General features: G+C 38.4%; 1 protein-coding gene across 1 annotated transcript in view; it reads left to right on the forward strand.

Moving 5' to 3' along the window:
- Positions 1–17,470, forward strand: part of LOC127685411 (sodium channel protein type 2 subunit alpha-like) — an 80,760-nt gene that overhangs the window by 62,732 nt on the left and 558 nt on the right. Inside the window, 7 exon segments of the mRNA XM_052182598.1 lie at positions 329–451; positions 3,204–3,485; positions 4,440–4,493; positions 8,123–8,260; positions 8,601–8,705; positions 12,977–13,247; positions 16,461–17,469. Coding sequence (XP_052038558.1) covers positions 329–451; positions 3,204–3,485; positions 4,440–4,493; positions 8,123–8,260; positions 8,601–8,705; positions 12,977–13,247; positions 16,461–17,469 — 1,982 coding nt within the window.

Genomic DNA, 17,470 nt, shown 5'->3' on the forward strand with positions numbered 1-17,470 from the left:
ACAAGAAGAACGGAGGAGTGGCCCCTTGTTCTGAAAAGACTCAGTGAAGCAGTATAGAGCAAAATCAGAACAGGGAAGTGGGAAGGGTTGGGTTGGAAAACAGGGGGAGGGTAGGGGACTGATGGGACTTTCGGGGAGTGGGGGTCCAGAAAAGGGGAAATCATTTGAAATGTAAATAAATATATCAATAAATTAAAAAAAAACAAACACGATATGGAAACTCACCCAAGTTTGTGAACTACTTGCTTGTTTTTTCCATATAGGAATGCTGTGATGTGTGGACTCTTATCTATAACTTTTAATCAACTGTGTGCTCTTTTTTGTATAGGTCTCCCTGGTTAGCTTGACTGCGAATGCCTTGGGCTATTCAGAACTTGGTGCCATCAAATCCCTCCGAACATTAAGAGCACTGAGGCCACTCCGAGCCTTATCCCGATTTGAAGGAATGAGGGTAAGACCAACCATCTTAGAATCTGGTGGAAGTATAACTAAGAACAACCTGACAGTTTCTAAAGTAAAAGGCCAAATCCATATGGAGTTCTCATCTTTATGTTCACATAACCAACAGACCAATCAATATTGTATCCAGCGCCCATCATTTGATTCACAGAGCACAATGCCTGATGCTGTTACTTCCTTCATTTTCATTAGGGAATGGTTGATCATATCTCATAGGTTGCTGACAGGAATCAAGGTGACTTATCTCCCCCTCTACTTCCAAATGTGCAGGCCATCTTCCTTGATGTAATTTAAAACTACCCAATTGTGACTCAGCATGTCTTTGGTGTACCGTATTGTGTACTTTGTGCCTTTTGTTTATTCGATATATTTTTTATTTACATTTCAAATGATTTCCCCTTTTCTGGCCCCCCCACTCCCTTAACGTCCCATAAGCCCTCTTCCCTCCCCCTGTTCTCCCACCCACCCCTTAACACTTCCCTGTTCTGGTTTTGCTCTGTACTGCTACACTGAGTCTTTCCAGAACCAGGCCACTCCTCCGTTCTTCTTGTACCTCATTTGATGTGTGGATTATGTTTTGGATATTCCAATTTTCTAGGCTAATATCCACTTATTAGTGAGTGCATACCATGATTGATCTTTTGAGAATGTGTTACCTCATTTAGTATAATGTTCTCCAGCTCCGTCCATTTGTCTAAGAATTTCATGAATTCATTGTTTCTAATGGCTAAATAATACTCCATTGTGTAGATATACCACACTTTTTGCATCCATTCTTCTGTTGAGGGATACCTGGGTTCTTTCCAACTTCTGGCTATTATAAATAGGGCTGCACTTTGTGCCTTTTGAAGTCTGAATTTAGTTTTTAACCACAGACTGAGATGTCTAAAAAGCAGGCCAGCTGTGGAAACATAATTTTCCCTTAGAAAGGTAGTACAAAGGAGGAAATTGTGCTGACATTTGTCATCCCCTGGGACAAAAGCCCAAGAACGCATACCATCACCACCGAGAAAATGATTGTACCTTGTCTCCATGGTATTGAGTTCTTAAAACAAAATAAAGAAACAAACAAAACCTTGGAGCTTGTAGAAATGGGTGCTTTTTGATATGCTTAAAACAGTTTCCTCTAATTCTAGAACTCAGAAACTTAAGGCAGTGACATGGGACAACCAGCCTACATAGCCAGTTCCTGGCCAGGCTGAGCCACAAAGTGGCACCCTGTCCCAAAAACTCTTTATACATCAAGACAAAAGGAAAAACGAAAATAAAAGGTTATTTAGACTTCATTGGTGTGTTACAACCACAAGCACAGACTAATGCTGAGTGTTGGTGTATAAGCATGTTTGGATATGTTTTTTCTAGATATGTTTGCTAGGAAGAAATGGTTGGCTAGTTGTTGAGTTGTTGGGTTTTTTATTTCTCTTTAAGAATTAAAAAACCCTTATTTTTGAAGAAGTGACTTTAATTTTTTAAAGGGGTGTTATATTCCTTATTAGAATGTGTTTCACGTTTTTTCTGTGTCAAATTCATCCTTCATATAGTCCCAATACCTCTCTCTCTCTCTCTCTCTCTCTCTCTCTCTCTCTCTCTCTCTCTCTCTTTCCCCTCTGTGGAACCAAATCCCAGGCTTTGTGTATGACAGAGATGTGCTCTGTCACACTGTTCCCACCAATACTTAGTTTGAAATTGTATGTTTAAAACAAAACAAACAAACAAACAAGCAAAAAAGCCAGGCGATGGTGGCACACACCTTTCTTGGGAGACAGAGGCAGGTGGATTTCTGAGTTTGAGGCCAGACTGGTCTACAGAGTAAGTTCCAGGACACAGGAGTACACAGAGAAACCCTATCTCAAAAAATAATTGTATGTTTCCAATTTTAACCTTGGTTTTGTTCAAGTGAGGAGCTCACAGATGCATGACCACCACCCCCCCCCCCCTGGCCTTATTTATTTGTTTGCAATCACCCCTGTTCCTTATGGATAGTAATATATGCATTCACACCCCAAGGAAAAGTATAAAATTCATTTCATATTCTTCAGAATTTTAGGATTTAAAAATGTCTGTGCTGCATCATGATGGCACATGCCTTTGATGCCAGCATTTGGGAGGCAGGGGCAAGTCGATCTCTGTGTTTGAGGCCCAGCCTGCTCTACAGAGTGAGAACCAACACATCCAGGGCCAGATAGAGAAACCCTGTTTCAAAATCCAAACAAATGAAAGATTCTGAGGTTAAGGTATTGTATATTTCTACCCAATATTGAACTTTGAGAATAGTTGTATTTATTTATGTGTATGTGTAGCGGTCTCAGAACTGGGTGTTCAGGTCTCTGTAACTGGAGTGACAGACAGTTCCGAACCTCCATTCAGGTGCTCAGAAGCAAACCTAGATCCTCTTGCGCAGGAAATACTACACTTATTAATCTCTCTCTCCTTTCTTCTTCAAGATGTGTTTATTTGTTTCTATTCTGTGTATGTTTGTGTGCCTGAATATATGTATGTGCAGCGCATGTATTCAGATGCCCTCAGAAAAGAGTGTTAGATCCTCCACACTGGAGTCACAGGAGAATGTTTGCCACTTCACATGGGTACCAGAAACCCAGCCTTGGTCATCTAGAAGAGCAACAGTGCTCACCACGGCCGAGCCATTTCCCAAGCAGAAATCATTGGTTTCTAATAATACTTGAAAGTAAGTGAGCATAAATCCTTACCTTTTCACGGGTTTCTTCCTTCTCCTCCCACGCCAGGTTGTTGTAAACGCTCTCCTAGGCGCCATCCCATCCATTATGAACGTACTTCTGGTCTGCCTGATCTTTTGGTTAATATTCAGTATCATGGGAGTGAATCTCTTTGCTGGCAAGTTCTATCACTGCATCAACTACACCACCGGGGAAATGTTTGACGTGAGCGTGGTCAACAACTACAGTGAATGCCAAGCACTCATCGAGAGCAATCAGACGGCCAGGTGGAAAAATGTGAAAGTCAACTTCGACAACGTGGGCCTCGGATACCTTTCTCTGCTTCAAGTAGTAAGTCACCACCTTACCGCTGCTTCTGACTAAGTTGTCTTAGATGAGGTGAGGTGACATGAGATGAGATGCTGCCTTGTTAGAATGACTATCAGTAAAGAGCAAAAAAAGAGAACAATTTTCCAGCAACCTTTACACGATGTTGTGGAAATGTTAATTAGTAAGCCACTGAAGAGTTCCCTCAAAAAAATAATAAAATAATTACCATACGGCACTCTCTTCTCTTTCACATACTGATTTCACATTGCATGTGGAAATATGCCAAGTCTAATTGCAGTATCATTTATAATCATTACCCATGATATCAGTCTATTGGTGAGTGATATATCCTCACATGGAACATTATTCAACCATGTCCTGTGCTGACACCCTGTTCCTGAAATGTTTTCCTAGCTTCATTATAATAATCATTCTCATAGTCATAACTGTGTCAAAGGCCATTGAGGTGACCTTTATGATCATATATTGTGGTGGATTTCATTATATGTTAAATATAATGCATAAAAAGATTTTATAAAATATAATATATTTTGATATTTATATTTAATTATTTTTAATATGTTTAATTATATGTTTAATTATATTTAATATTAAACATCTATATTTAGTATTTATATTTATAATAATTTTATAATACATATTTTACCAAACATGTCTATATGATAACCACAAAAAACCATCCTACACAAATGTACTTGAATGTGCCTTGGTTAATTACTTACATGTTTAATTGTTTTATTTGTGAGGAGCTATGTGATGTGTTGACCCATGTACACACTGTAATGTGCATCTAGAGGAAGCTCATCTACCACCTAGAATGTTTGTCATTTCTTTGTCATAGAAATATCCAGAATGCTTGCCCAGGGGTTTTGTTCCCTTACTTCTACTTTTACTCTGATAATTTATTTTAAACTGTAATAAAGAGGAGACGTAAATATGTTGACTGTTTTTCAGGCCACGTTTAAAGGATGGATGGATATCATGTATGCAGCCGTTGACTCAAGAAATGTAAGTCTACTTAGGGAAAATGGCTTACTTGTATCAATGAGTGTATCCACATTATTGTAAATTATGGATGGTCAAAAAAAACCACACATAACTATAGATTAATGTATCGAACACAACTATTTTACTAAAGTAAATATTTTTTTACACTATTTCTTTCAAAAAATGTTTGTTTGGGATTCCATTCTTTAGTTAGAGTTAGGATTCCTTATCATGTGAAAAGGTCTATTAGGAACCTTCTTCAAAATAACTAGTAGTCAAAAAATTGAAGCGGTCCAATTTTTCCAATTTTTAATTAGAAAGTTGTTCTTGACTCACTATAAATTTTTTGAGGACTTATTTCATAGATGCAAGTGTTTTTGCCCTGTTCATATGTCTGTGTGTTTTATGTGTTCCTGGTGCCCAAAAGGCCAGAGGAGGGCTTCAGATCCCCTGGAACTGAAGTTGCAGGCTGTTGTGAGCTACCATGTGAGTGCTGGGAATTGAGCTCTGGTCCACTGGAGGAGCAACAAATATGTTTTTTTTTTAAGATGTATTTATTTTATGTATATGAGTGCTTGATCTGCATGCCAGAAGAGGACATCATATCTCATTATAAATGGTTGTGAGCTATCATGTGATTGCTGGGATTGGAACTCACGACCTCTGGAAGAGGAACCAGTGCTCTTTACCACTGAGTCATCTCTTTGGCCCTGCAACAAACGCTTAGCTACTGGGCTTCTCTCCAACTCCTGATTGTGATTTTCATCTTTTCTTTTTTGGTCTTTTTTTAATAAACTTGGGCCCTGATGCTTAAATTTTTATAAAGTATACTTTCAAAATGAGATGTTTAGTTTTTGTAAAGAGGAATCCTCAGGGCGATTTTCTTCATCTGCCCTAAGTTTCCTCCAGCCTCTGATCTTCGGTGAGGACGGATATGACTAATGATGACTAACAGTGGAGAACACAAGAAACGAACTAAAGAATCCATATCCTACCAGTGTCTCCTACCAGGAGGGGAAGTGTGTAAGAGAAGGCGGGGACTTGCAAAATCTACCTTAGGAACTCAGAGGAGTATTTTGCTTTGATTTTTATTAATGTCATACAAGTGAACCAAAGAAATTGGCATTTTGGAATTATTTCTGGTTTTCTAGAGCCCCCCCCCCCCACAGATTACTCTCGTCTTAGCTCTCCATATTGAAAATCCCCGAATTGTTTTTTCAGCCACATAAAAAGAGATAATAGGATAGAAGACCAGAAGAGATAGAAGACGCTAAAAAGCCTTGCACGGCATCATTAATTTCAGCTGTCGCTGTTTTCAGACAGAATACCAAGGCTCTCCTCATATTATCTCATTGAATTTACACAGTAGCCTCACATGCTTGCTGCTAACTCAATTCATTACTGAAGCAGAGATGTCCAACATATTCAACAGTGGAACATTTTTGAACTCTGACTTGAAGCTGTGTTACAATGGTTTCTGCAGGATCTCTCTCTCTCTCTCTCTCTCTCTCTCCCTCTCCCTCTCCCTCTCCCTCTCCCTCTCCCTCTCCCTCTCTCTCTCTCTCCCTCCCTCCGTCCCTCCCTCTCTCTTGAATTAATTCACTCAAAGCTATTTCCACCTTTAGCAACAGCCTACATGGCACACAGCTTACTTTGCTTCTCTTCCTTAGAAACCTAGCAAAACTTGTGTACTACAAAAGCCCTCACACCCAATATTGTAAAAGAGGAAAGCCAACAGGCCACTGAAATTAAGAGAGAAAGAGTTTGTGACTCTTTTTTTTTTTTTACCTTCATTTGTATTTAGTGTAGTTTACTTATTTGAGACAAGGTCTCACTGTGGAACCTTGGCTGACTAGGAACCCTTATGTAGATCAAGCTGGTCTCCACTCACAGATATCCACCTGCGACAGGGCTAAAGGCTTTGCCACCATACCAGAATCTAGCTTTTGCTTTCATTTGTCATCATGAACATGCAAATTAAAGTCAAAACGTGACACTATCTATATACCTACCAAGATGACATTACTAAAGTGTGATAATTTCAAGGGTTCCTAAGAATAAAAAACAAAAAGGACTCTGTTTCATGCTAATGGTGAAGAAAAATATGAGTATGGAGTCTTTATACTGTAGTTGGAGGAAAGAGAGATGGCTCAATGGGAAAGGGGCTTACTGCCAAGCCTCATGGTTTGAGTTCAATTCCCACTATCCACATATTTGAATGGGAAAACTGACTCCTAAAAGTTGTCCTCTGATATCCACATGTGCACACACACACACACACACACACACTACCACCACCACGGCCACCACTACCACTGATAAATAAAATACAATAGTGGGTATTATCACATTATTTAATAAAGTTCAATATATTATTTGCTATTTGCTTTTATACTCATGTACAACTGTATAGGACAGTCAATTTAAATACAGAAAATTTTCGGAATGACAAATAAATGTGGACACATTAAGGCAAAGAAACTGCACACACCCCACAATTTTGCTTGTCAGTTCAAAACTGATACAAAATAGTCTCACTGTTGAAGAATCAACCAACTCTAGGCGCCAACACACAAACATGGAGAATGAATAATTATGATGAGGAGAGGCTAGTGGTGCTGCCTGAGATGGCGCTGTCTAGGCAGCAGAAGAATGAACAGGATTTCTGAAGTACTTGAGTTGTGTGTTTCTCTTATAAAAAGGTTAAGATTTTAACATCAGACAAGTTACTTTAGTGTGTTGTATTTAATTTTAAAATGTTTGAAAATATTATTTTACATTATTACACATATATACACACAGAGAAGTCAAATTATCACCAAATACTCATTATGATCATTGTGTTGTTGTTTATTTTATCGTATTTCATTTAAAGATAAATTGGTCATGGTGCTCAAAATGGAAGCCGTGACAGGATAGCTGCACTGAGTGTTCTTTCTCATCCATGATTGGTTAACTGGGTTAACCAATGAGACTTGAAGTTTTGATTGCAGCCAAAGTTTTCATCATCACTGATTTTCCTTCAAGCTCTGAAGAAAAGCTACAAGAGAGAGGATCATTGTAATACAAACAGCAGCTACTGGAGAGAGTGGGTCAATATGCCAACTCTCAGGAAGGATAGACCCTAGTCACGTGCACACACACACACATACACACAATGTGGTTTCTAGACTATGTAGGAAGTGTGTATGACTAAACCTTACACACTTTAACTCATATTAGCATATTTGACTTTCAGGAGCTACTCTTAAAGCTATGGGTTTGAGCATTTCCATTTCACAAGAGCAAGGACTAGGGAGAGAAAGTAAATACTAACTATTTGAAAAGATGGTAATGAGACTCTGACTTTGCCACTGTGGGAAGAAGTAATCCCATTTGCGTGGTGTGTTGAGATCTTTGCTTCCTAAGGAAAAGAACATTCACAATGTCTGGGTTTATTTGGTGAGACTATTATAATCATTTAAACTGTTGCTTGAATATATTTTATTTTCTCAAGTCAGTGAATAGCCTTGCGGGATTCAATAGGCATGTTAGACCTGGGGGTTCTTAAATCTGTTTAAGATTTGCCTATTTGTTTCATGTTTAGAAATTCTGTGATCTACTTCTGGTGAAACTATCGACTTTACTGATTATCTTTCTTCATATTTTAGGTAGAACTGCAACCCAAATATGAAGACAATCTATACATGTACCTTTACTTTGTCATCTTTATTATTTTTGGCTCATTCTTCACACTGAACCTGTTCATCGGTGTCATCATAGATAACTTCAACCAACAGAAAAAGAAGATAAGTATATTCAGATTTCCTTATTGCTGGGAAGAGTGAGTCAAGTTCACTGCACTATGTCCTTCGTGCTCCAAAATGCAGAAAAACAACGCAAACCTCAGAGACTCTTGAGATTTAATGAGTTTTTAAGAGTTTATATCATTTACAATTCCTGCACAGTGCTCTGAAGCCTCTGCTGTGTGGGTGTGCCTGCTCTGGCATACCTAATATGTTGACCCAGTGAATCTTTGTAAATGTGAAGTGCCGCATGAGGAATGTTGACTTTCAAACAAGCATTCAGGTGGACTTTACAGCTAGTAAAGAACATGGTTATAACAATAGTTTGCTTTTCTTTGTTTACTTTGGAGGTCAAGACATCTTTATGACAGAAGAACAGAAGAAATACTACAATGCAATGAAGAAGCTGGGGTCCAAGAAACCGCAAAAACCCATACCTCGTCCCGCTGTAAGAACAGAATTTTGTCTTATCAGTGAACATGGTGGTATATGTCCCTTTCCCAGGCAAAGTTCCAGAAAGCAGCATTTTTCTGAATTTGCATGATTATACTCTGACTTGATAAGCCTACATATATGCCAAAATGATTTAATATATAATATATTATATATAAAACTATATAAAAGAAATGTAAATGTTTTTTGTAGTCTCAGACAGATCAAAAAGAATTAGTGACAATGATGACATTCTTATAATGTAGTGACATTATTAAAATTATTTACATATGTCATGTGGACACAATGGATGCCCTCTACTACCTTGTGGTTTGATTGGCACAGATAGTCCCATTGCCTGTTCAGCTTTGATAGATTGAATGGAATCAACTTTTTTTTCTGTTTTTGAACGCAACTAATCTTTGTATTTTGTCCAACTCCCCTGCCCTGAATTGGGACTATGCTATCTATGTCTTTCATGATTTTTATAGCTTTTCCATTGTCCATTTTTTCAATTACTGTTAGTTCTTTTTGGAGAGTCAGGAGAACCCCTCAGTTCTTCGATTATTTCTGAAATATATCAGATATTATTTCTTGGTACTCTCAGTGCTCTTCCAAATTAGTACCGAGTTTAAGACCAATTAGTATTCTCCAAGATTTTATGACTCCATTGACAAGAATAAATAACTAGGTTCAACAAATTATTCAGCATGGAAATCTGCCAGTAGCTCAGAGACTGTGGGACACTACATTAGACAAAAGTTAAGAAAAGGAAAACTGAGCCTAATGTTTGAGAAATCATATAATCTGAATAGTTGCAAACACGGGTATAAGATATTCCCTATGTGAGAAAATTCATACTCTAAATCCTTAGAAGTAAGCATTTAGGAGGAAGAGTGGTATATTTGAATTGCTAAGCAGGCTCAAGGTTTAAAACTTATTTTCCATAATTAGGCAATATAAATAGGAACTTGTTGTGGGGCGAACTTGTAGAGTTGCGTCAAGAAAATGAAGCAGTCTCTTAGAGTTAAAGCAGAGTATTGGGACTGGGAGGAAGTGCTAAAGCAACGATGACAAAGGCCTAATCAATATACTGTCAAATTATCATATCAACAAAATGAGCACACCCCAGGAGTTAAAGCAGAGTATTGGGACTGGGAGGAAGTGCTAAAGCAACGATGACAAAGGCCTAATCAATATACTGTCAAATTATCATATCAACAAAATGAGCACACCCCAGGAGTAGAAGCATTCACCTATGAATGAGGGAGGGAAAGAAGGAGAGAGAGAGAGAGAGAGAGAGAGAGAGAGAGAGAGAGAGAGAGAGAGAGAGAGAGAGAGAACAAGGGAAAGGTTTTTTTGAAGTGATTCATTCCTGAGGAGCCAAGAAGAATGAAGAAGGTCAATAGGCAGCATGGGTTAAGATCAAGTCTTATATAGGTGAAAACCCTTATAGGAATGTCACAAGGGGTACAGACAGTGGGTCTATCTGGGTCCTGTTGACTTAAAAGTAATTAGATGGATCAACCTTTATAGGAGTTATTTCTATCCTAACACCACCAGAAAACCATCAAGGTGACCCAGTCCTTTTTGGTTTTATGATGATCACTCAACAAGTTTGACCAAGATAGAGGATTATGCCCTGCAGGCAAAGTTTGGAGTTAATTTGGAAGTCATAGGTAGCCAACATCAGAGGGAAAGTAGATTTGGGAACTGTTGCCAATGAGGATCTAGTATGGAAGCAAACAGTCAAGATCAGGAATGATGGAATGTTGCTATGACAACGGGAGGCTCAAAGTTGCAGTGTAGGATGCCTGGGGTGAGAGTCATCAAAGTCCATTTGTAGCACTGATCAGCCAAATGTGGATAGTGATGGGGGAAGAAGACTTAGGAGTAGAGCAAAGGGTTCCTAAAATTGAGAGATTAAGCTTGAAGCATGGCAAAAGACGTTCTGGAAGGGAGAGAGTGGCTAAGTACAAAATAAGTTGCACAAGATGTGCGCCAATAATGGACAGTTCAGAGAAGAAAAGCAGCTAAGTCTTCAGGGGATGTTGAATAACACAAGAAAAGAGTATGGGAACCCCAACATTGTGAAATGAATAAAGTTATTGAAGGATTTCTTTACACTAATTGACTCTGATATCAACCTCCCAACAACAAGAAGAAAAGAAAGAAGCAAGAATATTAGATAAAAGAATGCTCAACTTCTCTGAGTTAAGAATTGCCTTCAGAACAGAGTGACAGAGGGTTGCTAATTAATGCTTCAGACTCAGATTAATTTATAAAACATGTACTGTGGCAGGCCAAGCCTTCAGGGCTATTACAGTTTCTCTCATTACATCCAGTGACCTAAGATTTAAATTGGCAGGGACTCAGGATTAGTATTGAAGCATTGCATTAAGATGTTATAGGAGCAAGCTTAAGGAGATTTGTCTAGTTCTGCCGACAAGAAAATTAATACCAATTGATGCTTCTAAGAGAGCCAGGATTAAGTAACATGTGGAGGCTGTGTCTGTGAGAAATGATGCACTGCTTTGTCCCAGGGATCCTCCAAAGGAGATAAAAAAAGAATAAACTAAAACAAAGCAAATAAGGGGACATCGTCTGCAATGCAATACCCCGAATCTTGTGACAGGCGAAAGAACAAAGCCTTCTGAGGGCACAGAATGGCTGCAACTTAAAACAGTGTCATCCACCAGAAAATGGGTGGAGCTTATTTCATGGAAGGAATAGAAATAGAGGAGCAAGCTAAATGACAGGGTAGAATTTGTGTGTTATTCTGAGGTTAGTAGCCATAAAGAGAATACAGAAAGCTTGCAAAGAGAAATGGCAGTAAATAGAGACTAAGGCAAGAGCTTGGATTAGAAGTAATCAATGGAGAGGCCTGGGAGGAAAAAACACCTTATGAAGAATCGAAAAAGTAGGAATCCAGCCTAGTCAGCCAACAGTGTATTCAGAGAAAAGAGCCAAACACAATCGCTGCTAATTGATGTCCAAAATTTTCTGTTGAAAGTCATGCCGCCTTGAAATAGGGAGAGGGCAGAACGCTGAAGTAGAGAAGGCAAACTGGCAAGTGTCATGTTCTCAGAGAACAAGCTTTTAATGTGTAGATACCAAGGCACCAGTCATTCCAGTTAAGAAGAAAGAATTCACACAAGTTCCATTAAGGCCTGAGTGGTAGTGTTCAGCATTTCCAAACAGACATCGGCAAAATGGAGCGTTAACACTGTCTATTGATGATAAGTGTTTACAAGTGAGGATGTACTTTCACAAGCAAGACACAAGGCTAATAAATTCTTCAAAATTAGGTTCGAGCCAGGTATGGCAGGACATGGGAGAAATCTCTGGACCGGAAGGCAAAAAACAGGCAAATAACAGCTGAGCCATCTCTCCAGCCCCAAATTTACTTAAATTTATATTGAGGTTGTTCTATATAGTGAGTTCCAAGCCAGGTAGAGCTACATCTTGAGACTTTCTATCAAAAAGAAAGAAAATGGAAATGAGGTTAGAATCAACTAGCACAAAGCTGACTAAGTTGTGAACTCTAACTTATAAACAATTTTTTTTTTGCAAGAGATTCTCTCTGTGTAATCTTCACATGCATTCAGCTGTGTGAAGGGAAGACACCTTATCCAGCCACCAAAAAAAAAGTTATCATACTAAGAAATTAACCTTAGTAGAATATCCCAAAATATAGACTTTGATAAACTACTAATTACAGTAGTTTTCCTGCTAACATTCTTTTTCTCAAACTATAATTTAAATATATCTAGTATAAAGTTGACAGTGGAAGACACTGATGCTTTGAGGAGAGAATACGGTCAGAGGAGTGTGGGGGGGAAGCAAATCCAGGACAAGAATTTATTTGATCTTTAAACATAGTTTTAATGTTTGCATCCTAGCACATGGAATAAAAATATTATAGCTGCAAAAACTTACTGACTGCTCATCATAATCATGGACCGATGCTTGGGGTAGGAGGACCATCAGCTGGTCTCAAAATTCTTTTTATGAAGTTTGTAGTATGAATAACATTCATGAAACAAATTCAACTGAAGAAATTTAGATCTTTTTAAAACATTCTTTTAATGAAGTTTATAGCATAAATAGTACTCATGAAACAAATTGAATTGTTTATAGTTGACAACAGATAATACAAGAATATACAAGAATGGTATGTTTTCAGAGAATAAAAAAATTTTCATGTTACTAAATTGATACTAGATACTTTGAATGAGATCTTTCAAAAGGGATAATGAGTGCACTTGCCTGTGTTATTTCTTCCAGAACAAATTTCAAGGGATGGTCTTTGATTTTGTAACTAAACAAGTGTTTGACATCAGCATCATGATCCTCATCTGCCTCAATATGGTGACCATGATGGTGGAAACGGACGACCAGAGTCAGGAGATGACCAACATCCTGTACTGGATCAACCTGGTGTTCATTGTCCTATTTACAGGAGAGTGTGTCCTGAAGCTCATCTCCCTCCGCTATTATTATTTCACCATTGGATGGAATATTTTTGATTTTGTGGTGGTCATTCTCTCCATTGTAGGTAAGAAGGGGAGCTATAACCTACAACTTAATAGTGCCAGGTGTGGGGGCCAATGGCAGTAACCCCTGTATTTGGGATGTTCAGGCAGATATAAAATTCCAGGAGGCCTGGAGGGACACAGTGGGACCTTCTCTCAAAAACAAACAAAAAGATAAAAATAAATTAAGAATATTTAATCTTAATAGTCTATCATTAAAAGTGTTAGACATAACACTAGTAATCCATTCCTTTTGTTTTTTATTGTTTGTTGTTATTTCATCTGTTCATAAAATTATGTGCTTGATTTTTTCTTTTTACTATCTTGCCTCAATTTAAAATCCAATAACTATAATGAGGATTATCTCCTGTAATCAGTCAGATTCCTATAATATAGAAAACTACAGCTTTGGATGAACAACTAAAACTCATATACATAAATCCTTAAAAGTAATCAGATGATGCATACGTTTGATCTCTTTGATAACTGGAGTGTGTATATGTGTATTGGCATACATATGACACATAGAGGTTGTGTAGAAGTCTATTTGTATACGTATTATTCACATAGGCTTCATGATTTCTTTGAGATTAGATAGTTCGTAATGTTCCTTTTACAAGTAGACATTGTATTCAGAAATCCAAAATTGATTCATTATCATCAGAATATATTAAGTTTTCATGAATAGGCTATCAAATAAGAAGCTAAAAGTAGATGTAATTAGACTTTTAAAAAGGTTTGGTTATTATTGTTGTTATTACTACCACTACTACTACTACTATCACTACCACTACCACTAACATTAAAACTACCACTGCTACTACCACTGCCACTACCACTACCACTACTACTACCACTACCACTACTACTACCACTACCACTACCACTAACATTAAAACTACCACTACCACTACCACTACCACTACCACTGCCACTGCCACTACCACTACTACTACTATCACTACCATTACCACTACCACTAACATTAAAACTACCACTACCACTACCACTACCACTAACATTAAAACTACCACTACCACTGCCACTACCACTACCACTAACATTAAAACTACCACTACCACTACCACTACCACTACCACTACCACTACCACTACCACTATCACTACCACTACCACTACCACTACCACTACCACTAACATTAAAACTACCACTACTACTGCCACTACCACTACCACTACTACTACTACTATCACTACCACTACCATTACCACCAACATTAAAACTACCACTACCACTACCATTACCACTACTACTACTACTACTACAACTACTACTATTATCATTATTAATTATTTGATACTCAGATAAAATCTCTGGGCCCTGAATATGCTAGGCAAATGCTCTACCACTGAATGAAGTCCCAATCACTAGGTTGGACCTATTTGAGGAAAAGGAATATAGATACTGAGAGGGAAAAAATGTACCAGTAATACCTCAAGGTTTTGCACTCTTCAGATAATGTGTTCTGTATAAATTAAAGGTCATAATAGCTCCACACTTGGCAAGTCAGTTCACACCATTTTTTTTCAACAGATTGCATGATGAGAGCATTTTTAGCAAAAGATATTTTTAATTAAGATCCACAGTTTGGAGGCACATTGATACTCTATATTTAAACAAATATATTGCAAATATAAACATGTATATGCACTGGGAAGATTATGTAATTTGTTTTCTGTTAAAAGAATGTGTGTAGGGTATCTTGCCTGTGCACATGCATGCAAAACCCATTGAGATCAAAAAAGGTTGCTGGGTCTCCTGGAACTGGAATTAGAGACAGCTGTGCCAGAGTTCTAGGAGGTAGACAGATGTGGGAATAGAAAAAAATGGCCTCCTAGCAGGTGAAAATGGTGGGTGGTGAGTGGAGACTAGAGAGTCTAAACAGGGAGATGTGGGAACTGAGCTATAGTTTCATAAAAGCAATGAGTTCTGGGTCGCAACTGCACTGTAGGATCACTACAAATAGCAGTAATACACTTTAAAATGGCAAGAAAGGATTCTGAATCTTTTCACTGCAACAATGAAGGTTTCAAGAAAGGGTAAAACACCAGATGATACATACTTGTATGGAAACATCAACCAGTATCTCACAAATATCCATGTGTTTTATATTTTATGTATTAATTAAAGCGTTTTTTAATTTTTAAAGAAAGACTTGGGGGTAAAGAAGATATGCCAGGAGGTTTTGCTTTCCCCACTACTCAGTTCTTATGTAGGGCAACTTAGGTCCTTGCTCCAGTGACTGATTCGCCAATGAATAAAGTACTGTTGGAGAGGTAAATTATGCAAGTAAGTTTATGTGGATCTGTGTTTATTTTGAAGACTCTGAAGATGTTATAAAAGAAAACCCAAAGTTTTGGTCATATAAGGATATATTAATGCAAGATTTAGAGGTCAGTTGCAAGTGACTCTGCCTCACATGCTTGTGTGTTCTGCTGCACATGTGTTCAACTATCTAAGAATGAAATACTCTCATGAGTTCTCATTTGTAATATACAACCGAAAATTGCATGCATCATCAAATAGTTCTTACATGAACAATAACCCTAGTGTCTTAGCAGTATACATCCATGCCTGTGATTAGCCATTTTAAGCTTTGAGACATCTTTAGACCTCTAATAATTTATCTTTCTATGATAGAAGTTATTTTAATGAGGAAAATGGCCATTAATATCTTCATTTAGAACAGTGGTTCTCAACCTTCCTATTGCTGCAACCCTTTAATACAGTTTCTCATGTTGTGTGTGACCCCAACTATAAAATTATTTTTATTGTTATAATTCATAACTGTAATTCTTCTATTATTATGAATTGCAATGTAAATTCCTGTGTTTTCTGATGGCCTTAAGTGACCCCTATGAAAGGGTGGTTCAACCCCCCAAGGATTTGCAATTCACAGTTTGAGATTTAAAATAAAAATGGTATAACACCTCAATGGTATAACACCAAATATACCAATGTCATTTTAGTGAATAAATATTGCAGTTTATTTGCATACACAGTACATACATATATACATATATAACTATGGACATGCATACATATCTATCTCTGTATAACTATCTATATTAGGTAAAATTATTAATAAATATATATGTATTACTATTTATGTAATTCCTACATGTGCAGTTCATAAACTAGATAGTACTTATCTTAATCATATAAACTTTTCTTTGCTATAGTCACTAACACTACTGGCTACCGTCTTTTCACAGGAATGTTTCTTGCTGAGCTGATAGAGAAGTATTTCGTGTCCCCTACCCTGTTCCGAGTCATCCGCCTGGCCAGGATTGGACGAATCCTACGCCTGATCAAAGGCGCCAAGGGGATCCGCACTCTGCTCTTTGCTCTCATGATGTCTCTTCCTGCGCTGTTCAACATCGGCCTCCTGCTTTTCCTGGTCATGTTCATCTATGCCATCTTTGGCATGTCCAACTTTGCCTACGTGAAGAGGGAAGTTGGGATTGATGACATGTTCAACTTTGAGACCTTCGGCAACAGCATGATCTGCCTGTTCCAAATCACCACCTCTGCGGGCTGGGATGGACTGCTGGCCCCTATACTAAATAGCGGACCTCCTGACTGTGACCCTGAAAAAGATCACCCTGGAAGCTCGGTGAAGGGGGACTGTGGGAACCCATCTGTGGGGATTTTCTTTTTTGTCAGCTACATTATCATATCCTTCCTGGTTGTGGTGAACATGTACATCGCTGTCATCCTGGAGAACTTCAGCGTTGCCACAGAAGAAAGTGCAGAGCCCCTGAGTGAGGACGACTTTGAGATGTTCTACGAAGTCTGGGAGAAGTTCGACCCTGACGCCACTCAGTTCATAGAGTTCTGCAAGCTCTCTGACTTTGCAGCTGCCCTGGATCCTCCCCTTCTCATCGCAAAGCCAAACAAAGTCCAGCTCATAGCCATGGACCTGCCCATGGTGAGTGGAGACCGCATCCACTGCCTGGACATCTTATTTGCTTTTACAAAGCGGGTCCTGGGTGAGAGTGGAGAGATGGACGCCCTTCGAGTCCAGATGGAAGAGCGGTTCATGGCTTCCAACCCCTCCAAGGTCTCTTATGAGCCCATTACCACCACTCTGAAACGCAAACAAGAGGAGGTGTCTGCTATTGTCATCCAGCGAGCTTATAGGCGCTATCTCCTGAAACAGAAAGTTAAGAAGGTTTCATCTATATATAAAAAAGACAAGGGTAGAGAAGATGAGGGAAACGCC

Source organism: Apodemus sylvaticus, chromosome 5 (assembly GCF_947179515.1).
Source record: "Apodemus sylvaticus chromosome 5, mApoSyl1.1, whole genome shotgun sequence".
Classification (NCBI taxonomy): domain Eukaryota; kingdom Metazoa; phylum Chordata; class Mammalia; order Rodentia; family Muridae; genus Apodemus; species Apodemus sylvaticus.